This window comes from Acanthochromis polyacanthus, chromosome 2 (genome assembly GCF_021347895.1).
Source record: "Acanthochromis polyacanthus isolate Apoly-LR-REF ecotype Palm Island chromosome 2, KAUST_Apoly_ChrSc, whole genome shotgun sequence".
Lineage (NCBI taxonomy): Eukaryota > Metazoa > Chordata > Actinopteri > Pomacentridae > Acanthochromis > Acanthochromis polyacanthus.
In genome coordinates, this window is record NC_067114.1 from 14,277,705 (window position 1) to 14,297,614 (window position 19,910).

The 19,910-nt window shown below is 39.5% G+C and overlaps 1 protein-coding gene across 1 annotated transcript in view; it reads right to left on the minus strand.

Moving 5' to 3' along the window:
* Positions 1-19,910, minus strand: part of LOC110948659 (chromodomain Y-like protein 2) — a 40,596-nt gene that overhangs the window by 8,294 nt on the left and 12,392 nt on the right. Inside the window, exons 2-3 of the mRNA XM_022190294.2 lie at positions 8,350-8,953; positions 1,782-1,999 (exon numbers count right to left, since the gene is read on the minus strand). Of these exons, the coding sequence (XP_022045986.1) occupies positions 1,782-1,999; positions 8,350-8,953 (822 nt within the window). The remainder of the gene's footprint in view (positions 1-1,781; positions 2,000-8,349; positions 8,954-19,910) is intronic.

The following is a 19,910-nucleotide window of genomic DNA, read 5'->3' on the forward strand; positions in this document are numbered from 1 at the left end:
CAGAGGTGGATAGTTGTGATACATGTCATTGTTTGTTGCTCATATAATATTATGCATATTAATGGTCCATCCATAAAAAAATCCACATTAAAAACTACAAAGTTGCTGTACACTTTAATGATTTAAGTTGTACTTTTAAACTGCATATATATAAAATCCTAAATACCATTTCCAGTTCTATTTGCACAGGGTTAATATCAGCTAGTTAGTTGTGTCAATTATGAACTTAATTTGTCAGATTTTAGGAGTGTGGATGATTCGTGAAAAAGCATTTGGCATTTGGGCACACCAATAATTTCTGCTCGTGTGCAGTTGGGAAACGCAAGTGACTGACTATGTCCAGGGGAAATTGAAATGGACCAGCTTGTTGCTGATTGGAGTGTGAAAATGAGCAGCCAATCACAGCCCCGGAAAACTCCTGCAGGGAGCCAGTTCAACGAGTGAATCATCACAATTCACAAAGCTGCAGAGCAGAGAGCCATTAAATGACATCCAGTACTGCAGATGCATATCTACCACCCTGGTTGAAGTCTTTCATTCATTTTCAGATATTTCTCTGAGTTGCAGATTTTGATCGTCTACCCTGTGATGGATTATTATAAGTCAGTGCAACTTTGTTTTACCTCTAGATGTTCATTTTATGGAAGGAATTTGACTGACATGGTGTTAGCAGGTGATCAACAAATTGCTGAGGAGACTGTGACAAAACACAACAAAGCCAGTGAACACAGCTTGGCACAGATTACACACACTAAACGCCTGTAGACAAGACTCAGCTGGTGGAACAACAGACCTAATCAAAAGTGCTGCTAAAAATAGTGACAACCTATTTAATGTGAGCAGTTTATTAATAATTTAACAAAAACTTTTGTCTAAATCTCCTCAAGCAAATTTTGTGATTGCAAGACAAAAATATATTTACTTTCTTTCAAAAACTTTGCATGGAAGAACCTGCTTATAATATTAATATATTCACATGATAATATAATTGGAGAAGTATTTTGTATTTTGTATGTTGAATCGTGTGGATGCTCCTGTGATCAAAGTCCATAAATGTAAAGACAAAAACTACATTTTCACAACTAAAGATTGCAAGACTTAGAGCATTTTAAATCCTTGTGCTTACCAGTCCTTAAATCAACAAAACTTGTGCTTCTAAACACTGCCATCTCTAGCAGCAGTGGGAGTGTTATTCATACAAAGCAAGCAGTGGAAATCACTGGATATCATCTCTAGGGTCTTCAGTTCCCTTTAAGAATAATTACATAATGTTCTCCTCCGTGAACTTGCAGCATAATTTCCTCACTAGTTCAACTAACATTTTGCTGCAATAACAACAGATGGCATTACACTGGATTATATGTACTTCCAATTACTACATTTGTAGAAGCAGGAGACAGTTTTGAGGAATCATGTGTGTTTTTTTCCCCCACAATGTCCTGCTAGATTCATGCAGCTAACATTTTCACACCTGGCAGTTGTCAAATAAAACCACAGTTTTCTGAAGCTGCCTCCTGAAAAGCTCCCCTGGAGCAGTTGGGGAGTTAGTGCATTGCTCCAGGGCATCTCTACAGCAGTTACTGGGGAAACTTTTATAATTTATTTTTCCCAAACAGAGCACCATGGCAACTGAGATTCAATCAAAACTTCATTAATTATATGTCGCGATGCATTGTTACATATCAGTGAAAGACAGAACATATGGATCAAGTGGACATGCACAAAGAGAACACAGTAACTTGTGTGTATAAGCAGTGCAACATGCGTAGTCCGACTCTCACCTCTGGTGTCAGAGCGTTGTTGTCTGTCGTCTGGCTGGACAGCAGGACATGCGTGAAGCCCTCCTCCTTCCTGACCACAATGTCTCGGAATCGACAGTTGCTCTCGTTCTGTCGCACGTTGTACCTGAGCCTCTTGTCAAACACGTAGCCTTTCTCCTCGGCCAGCTTCCGCTTTACTGAGCTGTGCAGATGCATCTTTCCATTGGCTAGAGGGGAGCCTGACACAGACGAGGGATGACAGAACAGGTCAATCTGTGTTCCAAGACTTATTACATACTACACAACTACTGACAAAACTTAAAATAAAATCATCTTCCTCAAGAAAACATTACTTTCCAAAATTATAAACCTTTCATTGCTTTTCCAGTTTGGGTTGGCTGATGATGTGACATAAAATGTTTCCAACAGTCTGCAGGTCTGGTGATCTGACAGCTAGACTTCCTGAATCACTTATATTACAGTTTTAAAAAAATTTAAAACTGTGAGCTTCATTTTCACTTTAAACAGTGAAATTATAATGAAAACGATAGATAGATATTTAGATAATTTGGTTAAACTATGGACTTTAAATTAACTGCACGACTGAGTGGCTTGTTTTTCTTTGAGGTATGTTTATGATAAAGAACTGTATCATACAGAATTGCTTGTGTAACCACTACATTTGCATCTGCAGCTTACTGTCGCATTGACAGTCAGCTGAGGAAAGCTGCTCTCCCTCCTTACAGCAAGTTTTCTTTGCTACCACAGTAGGACCTGCATGAGTCTATTTAAAGTCCACAAAAGTTACTTCAGTTATCAGATGTGCTTAGCCTAAAAGGTGCATAAGTTACGACAAAGTACAGTTTCTTATCTTTTTAAAGAAAAAAAACTTATCTTATTATGAATTTCTTCATAGTTTTTGTGTCTGATAGAAAATACAGATATTTCTCTGTGTATTATTTAAAGTAGTGAAATGTTGCATACTAGATACTACTAGATATCTACATTTGTGATATGACTGCAGGATGAAAACTATGCAACTTAAGAAATCAAAACAACATCTGAACCTGTGTTTACATGTGAAATCTTTTCAGCAGGGCTTTGTCAAGTCTTGCTAATTCCAGCTAGCAATGATTTTAATTATTTTCTATCCGTTGGCTGTTTTTCGTGATTTTGCCATAATTACAGCTGGAAATCTCTGTACTGTCACAGAGAGAATCAGTGAATTTCACCTTGATTACATTTACAATTCAACTTTGAAAATTGCAGATGGGGCTGAATTTTGTCACTATCTCAAGTTTCACATTTGAAAAATTGTCAGAAAAAAAATTTCAGATCTTTTCTTAATATGGAAACTTGACATTTAGGATCAGTACAATATTAAAGGGGCCAATATACATTTACAAGTAATTTTGATTCAGCTATAGTGGAAAGGATTTCTGAGAAAATTGCATACACGACCTGCCAAAAAAAGTCGCAACCTGGATTTAACTAAGCAAATAGCTTGGGGGGGGGGTGTCTGCGACATCATCTTTCGCCAATTTACAATCAGGTCCTTTCAAAACTCCCCAAAAGAACTACTCAGCAGACTCATGCTAATGACCACCATTAGCACACGAGGGCTCAGTGACATCTGTGCATTTCAACGACCCACACCGATACTCACAACGACCATCGTTGAGTAGTCAGATGAGTTTTGGTATTGGTCGTTGGAATAATAGCCCTGGACACACCTCACAGAGGTTTAAAAGCTGAGGCAACACCAACCACCACCAGAACTGAAGAAGCCTCTTGGATGAGAGGTGAAACATCTTCAAGGAACTTTCTTAAAGTCCAGTGGACTGATTTAACTACTTTGGATAACCATGACCTGGATGAATGAGAACCTACACAGACAAATAGCTAAGAGCCTTCCCATTGGATAATTACAGCAGTGATGAATACATTTCAGCTGCAACAACTGATTTAACCCTGGCTGATACAGTGAGGAGCTTCTCATTTCTTAAACAACCATGTCAGAAGACATATCCTGTGGTCATGGAAATGATGTTAATCTGTCTCATAAAGGTCGCATTATTAGCTTGCATCAAGCAAAGAAAACAACTGAAGAGATTTCTGAAACTACTAAAATCAGGTTAAGAACCGTCCAACACATTATTAAAACCTGGAACGATAGTGATGAACCATCACCTTTGAGGAACAAATGTGGTCTGATGAGTCCAGATTTACCCTGTTTCAAAGTGAGGGGTGCATCAGGGTAAGAAGAGCGGCGGATGAAGTGATGCACTCATCATGCCGAGTGTCTATCAGCCTGTGGGGGTTAGGGTTATGATGTGGGGTTGGTCAGGTTCAGTAACATTATGTTCCCAGAGAATGAGGTCAGCTGACTACCTGAATACACTGAATGACCAGATCTTTCCATCAACGGAGTTTTTCTTCAATGATGGCACAAGCATATTCCAAGATGATAACGCCAGGATTCATGGGGCTCACACTGTGAATGAATGGATCAAGGAGCATGAGGCATCATTTTCACACATGGATTGTCCTCCACAGAGTCCAGACCTCAGCCCTATTGAGAGTCTTTGGGATGTGCTGGAGAAGACTTTGTGCAGCAGTCCAACTCTCCCATCATCAATATAAGATCTTGGTGAAAAATGAATGTATCTCTGGACAGAAATAAATGTTGTGACATTGCAGAAGCTTACTGAAATGATGCCACAGCAAATGAGTACCATACTCAAAGCAAAAATCAGTCCAACAAAATATTAAAATCAGAGATTTTTTGTAGCTGTGCAGTGCATCTCTCTCTCTCAGGTGTAGTTATGACCAAGTAAATGGACAGAAGACTTAAGGACAAGTCAAGCAACACACGAGTTTCTTATCCAACAACACGTAGTGATGCTGTGGTAGTAAACGGTAACCAACAAATAAGTCATATGTCACTCAGGCACACAAGTGCAGTTCTCTCACCACAAACAATGGTGTGAATGATGAAATTCGAAAAGAACAAATCTGGCTCTTTAAAACAAACAATGGGTCTGATTCTGTTAAAAAATATCTTTTTCAAAATTTCCCTTTTGCAGAGGCTGTGAAACTACACAAAAGCCCTCAAAGAGAGCCTCAGTGTGTGGTTTAAGTGTGAATGATTTCTAGATGAATAATGCAGCAGAGAGGTGGAAGCAGGAGGTGCTTCAAAAATCAGAAAAGTCCAATTATGAGTTGGGCACTGGTAGAAACAGAAATAGTTAACTAAAGGAGAAAAAGATTGGTGTAACATTTTCTATGGTATTATTTAAAAAAAATTCAGGTACTTATTGGCTGAAGACATGAAAAACCATTCAAGATTTCTAACACCCAGAACTGGCATACAAATCACATACAGTCAAAGATAATAAACTGGGGGTTATTTCTCCTAACAAAGAGAAAATGGAAACCATGCAAAATGATCAGCCATGTGAGATGGGCTTTCCTATAGTAATCCATCCATCCATTAGCTATAGCTGCTTTACCCTATAGAAGGTCGTGGGCGGCTGGAGCTGACATTGGACATATCACTAGTTCATCGCAGGCTAACAAAAAAGAGACACACAACCGTGCAGGCTCACACTCACAACCAATTTAAAATCACTGATTAACCTACCATGTGGGAGGAAGCCGGAGCAACCAGAGAAAATCCACGGAGGCACAGGGAAAACATGCAAACCCCACACACAAAGGCCAGGGCTGACCAGCAGGTTTAAGCCTAGAACATTCTTGTTGTGGGGTGACAATGCAAACCACTGCAACACCGTACTGCCAATTTCTCATGGTAACACTGCTTTAAAGTGACCGAGGAATGGGAAGCTGAGATAGCAGTTTCCCCGAGACAGAAAAAATGTTGGCCTTTTACTGCTGAGATACTCGCAGATATAGAGAATGTGAGTTTATTGACATGCAGAAACACACACCACTGACAGTGGTTCAGTCATGAGACAGCACTAGTTCAAAATTCCCCACAATTCAGAGCTGCAAGCTAACATGATGTCCAGCATCAAGTTCAAGATTCAAGCTCAAGTGTATTTAACTCTCCTGCTAAGTATATCCACAAGAATGAATATACAGCTAAATGAAATGTCATTCGACACGGTGTCAATAATAAAACAATTAAAAAATGACATTAAATAAAATTATGACACAAAAGCTTAAAAAATAACTAAAGTTTGCTTGAAAGAGAGCAACCCAGAGTCAGCTCAAAGATGAGAATGGTGAGTAAAGATGCATTTGAAACAAACAAAACGAAAGTAAAGACATAATGCAACACTATCCCACAATTTCAGGAACTTTCTCATATGATGTCGCAGGTTTCAATTTGTTCACATGCTCGAGAAATATGCAATATCAGTAAACCAGATGGGGGGTGTTTAGGGAAAGTCCATTTTTTTACTTTCACAGGTAAATTCTACTTGCAATTCCACCTTCGTTTGAGCCTACCTACAGGGTGATGGGCAAAAGTACCAGAACTTCAATTCTGCAACCATCTGTTAAATACATAACTTTATCAAAAAACATAAGATAGCAAAAAAGCAGTAACAGGCACTTGGATTATCTTACATTCTGCCAAGAGTCTGGCTTTTAAATTAAAACACATAGTTAAAGATCGTACTGGTGGTCTCCAACTGTTTGGGTTACTGATGTCATATAAAAGCAGTGTGTAGTCAGTGTCACATTTCAGATGTCTGTGAGCTGTTAACAGCTACTCCAAATAGTGTTTTTCTCACCAGAAATCAAAAGACGAGAGAACAAGCCCCAAAACTAAAAACAGATTTGTGGATCAAAACGTCCCTCTTTCTTCTTTCCTCTCATTTGTGTACATCCTGTAGATGGCGTCCTCCTGTATGAATGCATTCTTGAAATCTGCTGTTGAGATTCCTCATTGACCGCTGCAATATCTCACCTGAGATACTGTGAATTTCATCCTGAATTCTTTATTGTAACTCATCCAGAGTTCTTGGTAGAGTCATGTACACTTTACTCTTGAGATAGCCCCAGGTAGATTTCAAGAATGCATTCGTACAGGAGGACGCCATCTACAGGAATTATTTTTTTTAAAAATGAAAAAAATTCCATCATTGTTCTTAAATGGCATGTTTTAAGGTTTCAATTACTATGAATAAAATATTTTTCTTCCATCATTTTATTGGACTGTTAAAAAGTTCCAGTTTTTTTGTGTCACCCTGTACTTCAAACAAGCTCCATCTGCTGCAGTTTCATTGATGCTGAATGTTTGCTTAACCAGGACTGTAATACGGGACTTTTATTTGTAACTATTACTTTTACATTGCTCGACTGGTGCTGTTACTTCAGCAAATGATCTGAATACTGCTGCAGCTAAACGAGGTTTTATTTTATTGATATGCAAATGTATGCAGTTTTGCCCACTAAAACCTAACCTGATCATCGACTGCAGATGGAGAACCTCTAATGTAAGCATTAAGATTCTCCTGTGTTTAGTTCTTGACTTCTAATGTTCACATGAATGTGTCTACTAAGTCACATGACAATATAATGTCCTGCCTCACATGCACCACAGTGCTGGGACATAAAGCCAATAGTCTGCCAGACCTAAGCAAGCCCACAATGCACGTCCATAAACACATTTTCTGTATATTCTCAGATATCTCAAGAACAAAACTTTCCAACACCCACAACAGAGGACAAAACCATTCCCTTAACAGGTATTAGACATAGGGAAAAATGAACAACCTCCATATTAATTCTACTGTTAACACTGTATATATGTTCTATTACTCAAATACTGACAAAAAAGACTTCTATTCTGATATGGATTTTCTGTTTAACATGTCAGGATGACTTTTGAAAACATAAGTAATGATTAACTACGGTGGTTCAGGGCCTGGACTGTGACCCAGGAGTGAAACTCAAAGGTGTTATCAGCTGTTCCTGCAGTAAAGAACCGCAGTAGGAGCTTTTATGAGCTGTGTGGCACCATAGAGCTCGACAGTGTCAGTGTGTCCCTGTTAAAGCATACAGTATTTATATTTATACGCAATGAAATTTGTCATTTAATAGAAAACGCTTAGCATGGAAATAAGTACGATAAAACATAAAAAAGATGATGTATTTGATAATGCAGATTGTAGAGCATAATGTAATGTTGTTTGACACTATTAGTGTTCAGCATGAGTTTTTAACCTACAACAGTCACTTATGGAGGATGGAGTCTGTAAAATAGACTTTTTTGGTATGTCATCTTCATATAAACACACAGAGTAAAGTTCCAAGAGTCAACTAATAGTTGTATCACAGGGATTTGGAGTGAGGTTTCTTCTGCAACAGAAGAACAGGAGTTCTGATTTCATTTGTATTATGGCTGACTTTTTAATCTGTTTTGCTGTATGTTGAATACATATGCTCATATCTTTGATAACAAGCAAAAATAATTGCTCATTCTCCAAGTGTGGTTGCTTTACCAGGTTATTTTTTATACATCTACATTTCATAAACATTACAATACCAATAACTGCCTCTAAGACATAGTATCCCCTCCTCACTGTTCACCACGTCACTACATTTTTTAGCACCTTACCTAGTTCAGTGGTGAACTGTGATCCAGTGGTATCCACATGTCCCAGCTCCCCATCCCCTCTGTCTGAGGGCAGTCTGTGTGACCTCGCTGCTGTCCTGTACACAAGAGGTTCCATCTCTCCATTCTGGAGTCCATTATGAGGAACCCTCAATGGAGGAACAAAGTGAGGCCCACCTGGTGGTGGAGCTTTGTATGTCATGGTTTTGCTCATTCTGTCCCCTAAAGCATGTTTCCCTGGCCCAACACCCACTTTCCTCTGCTTCTGAGTCGGTCCTGATCCCCCACCAAGCCCAAGAACACCTCCTACTCTAACCCCCACAGCTGGACCACAAGTCCTTTTCTTCTTTCGGGCCTCAGACCGAGCTCTGGAGCTTTCTGTTGCAGACGGGTGTCCGGTGATGAGGGGCTCCCCGCGACTTTTTGGGACTTTGGGTCGTTTGTGTGAGTGCAGTCTCAAACTGTTGAACTGGTCGATGAATTCCTCACAGTGCAGTAGGTGATGTTCCGGCTCCCAGGTGTCCTCCTTACTTCCATAGCCTTTCCACCTAATCAGGTACTCCCACTTACCCTTCTTGTTCCGCCTCTTGTCCACGATCCGCTCCACCTGAAGGCAGCACACAGAGGAACAGGCACTTAGACAGGGTTTTTAATGACGGAGAATTTTGATACACACACGGTCTTTTAGTTTTTCCCTTCTCAACATACCGATATGTTTAGGAAATTTAGAAAAATAATAATAGTGTACACTGAAAAAATGAATGTGTGTAAAACTGGTTTTAAATATATTTTTCAAATATTCCTGGTTTTGTTAAATTAAAGATAATTCATGAAATCACATGGAAAAGGTTATTCATTTACACATCAATTGCAAACAAATAAAAACAAAACAAATAATTATAACATCCACATGAAAAATCTGTATTTTACAAATCGTAATTTCTTCAGTTTATGTACGACATTTAACCATAAAATAATGGTTCTACTCTATTTAAATCTGCCAAAATATTAGTATTTTATGATATTAATACTAGTAGCATTATTAGTATTTATAATATTTTTGCTGTCAGATATTTACGGTGTTTTTGTTTGTATTTCCCATTTTTTTAATACAGTGTGCTGATTAATACAGAATAAAGAGATATATATGTTCAATAGTTTTAAATATGAGAAGTACTAAACACATTCCCACTCTGTAGCTAATGAGATGAGAAGGGAGATTCTAGATCACACTGTGGACACATGAACATTGTTCTTTGTCTGGGCCACGTTACTCAATGGGTGTTCAGGCTGCTCACACTTCTGCAGACTTTAAACCCAGTAATGCGCTCAAACTAAGCTCCCTCTCTGAGTTTCTTCTTCCAATTCTAGGATCGCTCATTGTGTCAACCCACCACCCACGCATGCTGCGCAGGAGTTAAAACAAATGCACCCCTCAGGCTGAAGCTGGAAGGCAGACTATAAACACTGCTTTAATGGGGCAGACTCAGAGCGAGAATCAAAGTTCAGTGGGAAGAAATACAGCATCTCAATCAAACCCTTGTCAAATGAAAGACCACACTGTAAGGAGTTAGTAAAGAGCCCTCCGGTGGGCCTAAAGATATTTTTTTATAACGTTGTTTCAACCAATCAGTGTATGTGCTTTGTAGGTTGAATTCTCTTGAAATTAATTTCACAGTTCATAACCTGAAATCTCTGAACATTTGGAAACTGCTGTATCAAGACTATACAAGTCTGACTACTACTTGATGCTATCAGGTTTTAAAATAAAGGAGTTAATGATGTATGATGGGGGAGGGAAGACGCACTGAGAAATTCAGTGGAGACAGAAACACAGAGAAAGTGAAGAAGGTGCAAATGATTCAAGATGAAGGAGCAGCCCAGGAGTCGGCTGACAGAGCGCCACAAACTCATCGAAGCAGACAATCTGTTATAGTGTTGACTTTTTAAAGTTGTAATCTGAATCCAACCAAATTTAAATTCAGCTGTTTTCACTCAGATGAATGGAAAGGAGTAATTATCATAAAAAAATTATCATCAGCTCAAATAATTGTGATCCTATGATAATTGCAACAGATGTAACATTACCTCCCTTTAAACAGTAAAACACACCAATATTGACCTTTCCAAAATTTGTGAAATCGCCCAACTCTATTGGAAATGCCAGCCACATTTTTTGATCATATAGTCAATTTTCCATTTTCTGTCCATATTGGCTTAAATAGAATAAAATAAAACACTACTTTAACTGGCCATTTACACACAACATTGCTTGAACACAAACTAAATTTCTCCAGCAAGCTTCCTTTTTTCTTTTTGAAGTTCTTGGTAGCTTCTTGTTAGAATTCATGACACATCTGTCTAAATAAAGCAGTTATAGGACAGTCATCTCTGACTTTGTCGACTGGTGTGAGCGAAACCATCTGCAGCTCAACGCCAGTAAGACAAAAGAGATGACCATTGACTTCTGCAGGACGAGGGCACCTCAGACTGCACCGGTGAACATCCAGGGTTTGGACATTGAGATAGTGGACTCATACAAATACCTGGGCGTTCACCTCAACAACAAACTGGACTGGTCACACAACACAGAGGTCCTGTACAAGAAGGGCCAAAGTCGTCTCCACCTGCTGAGGAGACTGAGGTCCTTTGGAGTGTGCAGGACTCAGCTCCAGACATTTTATGACTCTGTGGTAGCGTCTGCTTTTTTCTATGCAGTGGTCTGTTGGGGAGCAGGGAGCACTGAGAGGGACAGAAAGAGATTGAACAGACTGGTGAGGAGGGCCGGTTCCTTGCTGGACCATTCCCTGGACTCCATAGAGAAGGTGGGTGAGAGGAGGATGTTGGCAAAGCTCACATCCATCATGGACAACCCCTCCCACCTGCTGTATAACACTGTGAAGTCTCAAAGTAGCAATTTCAGCAGTAGACTGAGACACCTAACCTACAAGACGGAACGCTATCGCAAGTCATTCATTCCATCTGCTATAAGGCTTTACAACATCAGCATCACTGGCTGATGTTTACACAAAACTGGACTCTGTCACACAATCCCGTACCACATAATCTGCACAGGTCTCTCGTACTTCACATCACTCCATAAGCCACCTTTCCCATCCTACACTCCTGGACATATTGTGATTGTTATGATTATCATTATACTGTTGTTTATTGTTGTTATTGTTCCTTTACTGTAAGATGTATGCTGCTGTAACATGGGAAATTTCCCCGGACACAGGGAGTAATAAAGGATTATCTTATCTTATTATCTTATTTTATTTTTGGTTTTATACAAAAAAGAAAATACCAAGAATGGTGCTTGTTTGTTAGATGATGACACTAATAAACAACATGCAACTATTTATCTATTTACAGCGCTCGATTTAGACAGTCGCCAGGTCGCCGCGAGCGCTGAGAATCATGGCAGGTTGATGACATCATACAAAGTGGCTGCCTCCATGAAGAAAACATGATAGGCAGTTCAGCTCGATCGAGCGCTTGATTTCGACGGTCGCCAGGTCACCATTTGCAACGTTTTTAGTCGCAAATGGCGACCTGGCGACCGTCGAAATCGAGCGCTGTATTTATAGTCAATTTACTATCTGTATAAAGGCAGCATTATGCCTCAAGTAACAATAAAAACCAACAAATAAATACAGTCCTACTAAAATGTGCACTGAATTTAATTGGAATCTAATTTAAAAGGATTGAGCCCCTTTATGCAATTGTATGTATATGTGGAAATGTGTGGCTCCTTTTGAAGTAAACTTCATGGTCAAGCTACATAAAAGGTTTCATCTGGGTTCTGACTTCCTGTTTTTTCACGAAATAATACTATCAAACTGTCACATTTGTACAGAGGAAGGATCAAAACTTAAAGGGCAGATTTCCACTTAACTGTCTGACCACATTCATACGTCCCAGAGGATGAACCTTTCTGCTTTAGATAGATATTTTTCTGACCATCACATCAAAAAAAGGCACATTTTTTGACATATGTCCAGTTAAAGATAACGACAAACTCCCTGTAGAAGAAAGATAAGGGACCAGAATGGAACTGAGATGAGTGGCAGGCTGTAACCATGATAAAAACTTAAACACCAAGTTCTCAAAGTAACCCTAACACTGCTTTAAAAAAAAAAATTACATCAAGCTAGCAAAGACCACAAAGAACCTGCAAACAATTTGATACGGGAGCTTTACTGTGCACAGTAACAGAATAAACCCAGAGGAACAAGTACCACAAGCCAGAAACACACACAAGTCAGAACAAAGTATAAAATAAGAATAATGAACCAAACAGCTCCAGCACAATTAAAGAAAATAGTGTCTATCGTACATGTGTTGTCGTACGTTTTCTGTCTTCCTCTGTGAACATTGTTCCTGAATTTACCTGAACAATAATACAAAATATATTAGTTATTTTCTTATCACCAAAATATACTGAAATCCCTTAATTTAAAAAGGAAGCAGCTGGTGGATAAATAATTCATATTCAATAATCTGCTAAAAGACTATCCATGGTGCTGTTGTCTACCACCTTCACACAATGTGTGTGACTAATCAGTCAAATAAGAAGTGTGAAGAGTGCGAATCATCACTTTGCAATTCAATTTGATTGCATTCAACTTAATCTGAAGAGGTGTTGATTAGAATCAAGGTCAATTTTCTGGGCAATAACAGGTTCATAGTCCATAACCTGAGGAAATGACGGCACTCCCCATGTAGGAAAAGAAATATTTTGGAAGAACAAACTAGACATGCTGGTTAATACTAATATTAACTCCAGTGGGGGTCCCAGTGCTGTATACTGGAATCTCACCTCCATTTATGTGATGTCTCCTAAGATTTGAAGGATGTGAAAAATAACCTACATTCTTAAAAAAAAAAAAAAACAACTTAAAAGTTTTGTTAAGACACAATTTTAATAAAAATATCTTAATTTTTTTTACCTAAAAATGTCAATATGGTGTCTTTTCTATGTAAGAAGACTTACACTACCAGTGAAAAGTTTGGACAGATCTTTTCATTGAAAGTTCTTTTGTTTACTTTCATGACTATTTACATTGCAGATTCTCACTGAAGGCATCAAAACGATGAATGAACACATATTATGGTGTAAACAAAAAACAGAGTTCTAGGAGCAGACACATCTCTACATCAACTGTTCAGAGGAGACTGCGTCAATCAGGCCTTTATGGTCAAATAGCTGCAAAGAAACCACTACAGAGGAAAAGCAACAAGCAGAAGAGATTTGTTTGGGCCAAGAAACACAAGGAATGGACATTAGACCAGTGGAAATCTGTGCTTTGGTCTGATGAGTCCAAATTTGAGTTCTTTGGTTCCACTGTCTTTGTGTGACGCAGAGAAAATTAATGGATGGTCTCTACATGAATGGCTCCCACCATGAAGCATGGAGGAGGAGGTGTGATGGTGTGGGGATGCTTTGCGGGTGACACGGTTGGGGATTATTTCAAATTGGAGGCACACTGGAGCAGCATGGCTACCACAGCATCCTGCAGCGACATGCCATCCCATCTGGTTTACATTATGTTGGACCATTATCTATTTTTCACCAGGACAATGACCCCGACCACACCTCCAGGCTGTGTAAGGGCTATTTGACAAAGAAGGAGGGTGATGAGTGCCGCATCAGATGATCTGGTCTCCACAGTCACCTGACTAAACCCAATCGAGATGGTTTGGGATGAGATGGAACGCAGAGTGAAGGCAAAAGGGCCAAAAAGTGCTCAGCATCTCTGGGAACTCCTGCAAGACTGTTGGAAAACCATTTCAGGTGACTACCACATGAAGGTCAGGGTGAGAATGCTAAGAGTGTGCAAAGCAGTAATCAAAGCAAATGGCAGCTATTGTGAAGAATCTAAAATATAAAACATGCTTTGACTTATTTCACATTTTTATGTTTCTACATAATTCCATATGTGTTCATTCATAGCTTTGATGCCTTCAGTGAGAATCTACAATGTAAACAGTCATGAAAATAAAGGAAAAATATTAAATGAGAAGTGTGGCCAAACTTCTGACTGGTAGTGTATCATGATTCTTTAATATTTTAAGGAATGAAAGGATTATCTGCAATAGAAAAAGTTAAAAATATGTTATTATGCTCCACAGAGATGAGTTTTAGGTGTTAAATAAATGTCAGCGGAAGGAGTTTAAATACATCCACATACCCTAAAAACACTGACTAAAACACATGCAGTCAAAAGCAGCTAATCAAACCTGAGGGGAGTAAAACAGGACAATCGGAGATCCCCATTTAGCTTCAGACCATTGGATCATCATAAAACAGACACTTCACACACCATCACATCACAAAGAATACGCAACACACTGAACAAATCACATCAAAAACAGTCATACATAAACATCATGCAGAAACACTATAGCAGAATCTGTTAGCATCAGCCACTTTCAAGATGTACAAATAAACTCCAGCACCGCTGTTGACACATCCCAGCCATATAACATTACCATTGGGGGAATATTATGAAAAAAGTTTTCATGAAGTTTTATAGATATCATTGCCAGATGCAGGGGTACATTTATGCCTTAAAGGTTTGACGAGCTCTACAAAAATCACACGCATCTTCAGGCATTATGTAGGGCTTCTCTGATTTAACAGGAGTACTTTTAAAAGAAGGAATGTTTAAAACAGATGCTGAATGAAGCTTTCTTCAGTTACACAGCAAAAGACAAGAACATTTTTTCCAAGAGTGTGTTAAATAAACACTTGTAGATGATTTAGAAGTAGCAGGGCCTTGAGCCGTGGGTCCTGGAAAATGGATGGACGGTTTCTCCAGAGACTCCAATGTAACAGTGGTAATAACTGCTCATCATGTTCTCAGATGTGCAGTGCACATTAACAGGAGTAAACAGTCTTTGATGGGTGAGCCACAGGGGTGTCAGAGAAATGAACAGATGATTTGGTTGCCGACAGTCCCAGATAATGCCACACTTAACAGCAACGTGGAGAGAGACACGTGTAGAGAAAAGAAAACAAGCAGAGGAAACGTGGTAAACAGAGCAGAGAGGTTTAAAAGCTCTTCATGTTTAAAAGTATGAGCTGCAGAGAATGAGTAAATTGGGGGAAACAATATCCTCCAACACCAGCCTATTCTGTTGACATGATGTCCAAGCTGTAAAACTACATCTACATTAAAACGTCAGATTCTATTTTCTTGTAAAACTTGTATCCACAGCAGCATTTCCTTGTCATTTGCATGTCAGATCTCTGCCCACAGTAAAAGGTATAAATAAAAGGAAAATGGCAAAATCTTGTTTTTATTCTCTTTTTAACTGGCAACCCCCCCCCCCCAAAAAAAAAACAACAACAAAAAAACACCAACAACATCTGGTAAGTAGTTCTAATTGAAGAGAAACACCAGTCAAAAGGAGAAAAGAAATAAGACGAGTGGACTAAATGATTATTATAGTTGCAACATTGTCAGACAAAAAACTGAATAATTACTGGTTATGACAACAACTGTACTTGGTATTCAGCTATACTGACATTTCAAAATTAACAGTCACTGAAAGGTTTGGGGCTCAGAGACCCCAACCCTCACCAGGCAACCTGCAAAAGGTCAGTTTTCCCTGTTGCCTCTGAAACACCAAGCTGGTGTTTTATGATTCAGACATTTTAGAAAGCTGTATTTTTGAGTGAACAGTGGGCTGAAATGGCACTTGATTCTGACGTTACCAGCCCACCAAATGTCCGTTATCAGTTATGACTCCAATAGTAATAGTTTAGAAGGAGCAAACTGCACTAGTGGCCAGAAGTTGTGTTATCACCCATTCTAATTCCATGGAGATAAACAGAAAGTAAGCCTGACTACAAAGTAAATAAGTGTACGTAAAATCTCCACTCGTCCTTTAGCCCCACATGTAATGCACCTGGAGTTACCAGATGTGGTCGGGGGTCGGTATTTACAGATGACATCACATGCTATGATTGGCTGTGTGTCATGAAGTGCACAAATCTCATGTGTTTGCAACGAGGTCTTCCATATGAATGAGCAAATTGTGATTGTGCGATTGTTTGTATGGAAAAAGACATCGACATCTAATAAAATCTAAATGATAAAATTTCCATTAAGTTCTTTCATATCAGTTTGTGAAGCGTTTAAATCCTTCATTTATATGCCTGATGCATTTATTGCAGACACAGAATTTTATGTATAAAATTCTGTATTAAATTCTGTTCTGTTCCGGTCAAGGACATTAGACGGTCACCCATTGCAAAGCCCATTCGAGGACATGTCATCATTAAACGCAGGACCTTCAGGTATGGGCACTACTGGTACCTACATCACTGTAACTAATTAATACTGTGTCAAAAATGAAGAAACAGCTTTTTTTTGTGACAAATGTAGCCCTAACTTGAGATTTTTCGCACCCAAACCTAACTATTTACTTTTTCTTTTTATGTACAAAAGCTGGAACTGGAATGTAAAAGCCAAAAATGACAAAAAAAAATAAAGTCTGAAAATCATGATCCCACATGGAGAACAAATCCTAGTCTTTTGGATGAAAATTTGGCAACTGACTCATGGCACGAACTATCTATCAAATTTATGCTGCTATTTCAGCATCAAACCAAATCCATCACCGTGGTTTAAAGAGGTGAGAACAGAACACAAGTAGGTGGAGGAGGGCACCTATTAGCTCTCCCTATGGGACAACTGATAACAGCCATCCAATGGGCAGATAACAGTTGAATCAGGTGTAAACCGAGATAAAATTATGGTTTTGCACAGATGCCAAACACACATCTCACCCCACCAAACCAACACTGACCAGCAAGTGTGGAAAATCACACCAATTCAGTCTAGTGAAACGACAGCATCCAAGCTAACAACCTATAGAGTGACACGTCATTCAAACACATCTCCATTAAAAACGTACTCTGAAAAACACTTTTTAGTAAGTACGAAAACAAACATGATTACCTAAACTCCGTGATGTAAAAGTGCATTACAGATTCTGCTGCTACTCACCAGTTCATGCTGTAATGGACGTTCTGGATTTAAACACTTTTAGCTTCAATTTCAAACAAATGTGTCAGATAACCTGGGTTAGAGAGGGAGTTAAAACCTGTTTGGTTAGGTAATGTGGGTCCCTTACAGTGACAAACCCACAGCTTTATGTGTGTTTGTTTGCTTGCTTTGAGGCCAGCAGCCTTATTGTTCAGTTTAGGTCTCACCTCTCTCACAATGTTGTTTTTGACCACAGCAGGCGGCTGTTTTCAGCAAATAAGCTCTGATAAATTGACTGTATAGCACCAAATGACAGACAGGCAAATTTAGCATCTAGCTGGTGAACATGCTGTCGTGGAGCATTTAGCAGCTTATTTCCCTCAGGACACCAAAACAGAGCTAAATTGAGAGTGAATGTCAGTTTAAATATAATGTTTTAACTATATGCAGGGACTGGGCCACAACTACTTTTTCAGACACAATGATTTTTTAACTTCATACTTGTTGGACATCTCCAGGGCACATTTCCATCATAATCAAAGCTCCTTATCTTTGCAGAAGATCACAATCATTCAATCTCTTAAAAACAGTCTTCAGGCAGATGATGATGAATGATTACTGCTTCAGTTTGGGCTAAACATGATTCATGTTGCAGCTGTACAGTTTGCTGGAAATACTCCGCAGTCTTTAGGGTCAGCTGAAGGGTACGGTGCATTGCATGGCATTGAACCATGATAACATATAGGGCTGGGTGATATACCTGAAACTTTTATCATGCACTGGCTTTCATGTGCACCTCAATGTTAAGTGTGTCAAAACTTGGAGTGCGTCGCCTGGTGTGACATTTGGAGAGTTGCAAAGGTGAAATAGACACGAGGCTGTTGGGCTGAGAGGCTCATCTTGTAAGGGAAACCAGCAGCTCCTACTGACCACAGCCTCCACCAAGGGAGAGTTTAAACTTTGGCTGTGTCCGAAATGGCATACTAACGTACTACATACTACATTCTCAAAGAGTATATACTGTATACTACGTACTATAAGTATGATTAGAATGCCGACCGTTCACACTGTAGTATACTACTCCGTTTCCCATAATGCATTTCAAACCTCCAACGACAAAAACCGGAAGTACAGCTATCAAATATCTCGGCTGAATGCCGGCTTCAGGTCGATTTTACGCTAACAAACAGTCGCATAATTAATGTGGCAATTTCAAGCCGGCACTCCTCATGCAGTTATTAGCCAGATTATGCGAATCGTTTCAGTTGTAGCTGCTACTTGTTCTGTATGCAAAGCGAGCTGCTGCAACTAGCTGCTAGCATTCAGTAGCACGTTGTGAGGCGTCTGACAAATTTAAAACGTTGGTCAGAAAACGCCTATTTCTCAAATCTGTGGGGTGATTAGGATGACTACTTAACCACATAAAATAAAACAAAAATCGCCGCGGTCCGGCCACATATCCCGCGGAGGCTTGCATTTTGGTGGATAGCTCGCAAAGCATTATGGGGCAGTTGAGTATGACTAGTGTGGTCACCGCGCATACTTAAAATTTTTCCGGATATAGTATACATCCGGGTATTTCTCGCGTACTCAATCTATTCATACTATCCAGTGTGAACGCACTACATACTTATTTAGACGTCACATTTAGTATGAGTAGTGCGTTAGTATGCGATTTCGGACACAGCCTTTGTGTTTTTATTCTGTGGTGTCACAGGGGGTGGCATCCGATGCTTTCAAGTGACACTATCAAATATTTGATCAAACAATTTTCCTATTGCAACTGATGTGGTATCTATCACTGGTACATATCACCATTGATTATGCCTACTAGCATGTCTCTGCAGAATCAAAATATTCAAATTTATATTGAAACTGAAGCAGGGTGATGTCCTTTAAGAAATGTATCCTGTGGAAATGTTCCCTGTTTAGTCACATAGTGAATAAAATGTGTAGTAGCACTCCACTGACTGACCATGATGAGTAACATCCGTCATACATTGAAACCGTATACTGTGATATGTACAGGCTGTCACTGTGAAACTACAAGCCAGTCCCTCCAGGAATTCGCGATGTTGCGATCGCGCGAATTCACGCGAAATCAACCAATCTCTGCAAATTTTGCGTGGCCTTGCAATTTTGTCCAATCACCACAACTTTCCTGCAATTCTGGCCCACCTCCCGTGAGTTCCACCAATCATAGTAGTCCCCAGTGCAAACCTAATGCACGTACATCACCGAATTCACTTCCTTGTTTATGGTTTGAAGATGCAGAAAAGCCGGAGTGCCCAGAGAAAACCCACACATGCACAGGGATAACATGCAAACTCCATGCAGAAAGATCCCAGTCCCACCCCGGGATTTGAACTGGGGATCTTCTTGCTGCAAGGCGAAAGTGCTCACCACTACATCACTGTGCAGCCAAGTTTGGATCCACAGATTTGTTAAGGATTTCCCATTGAGGTAGCGGCACGGTAACCATGGCAACAGGTGAACGCTACCTCCCCGGCCTGCAGACTATCACATGATTGTGATCCTACAACAAATCTACCTCTGTGGACGTAT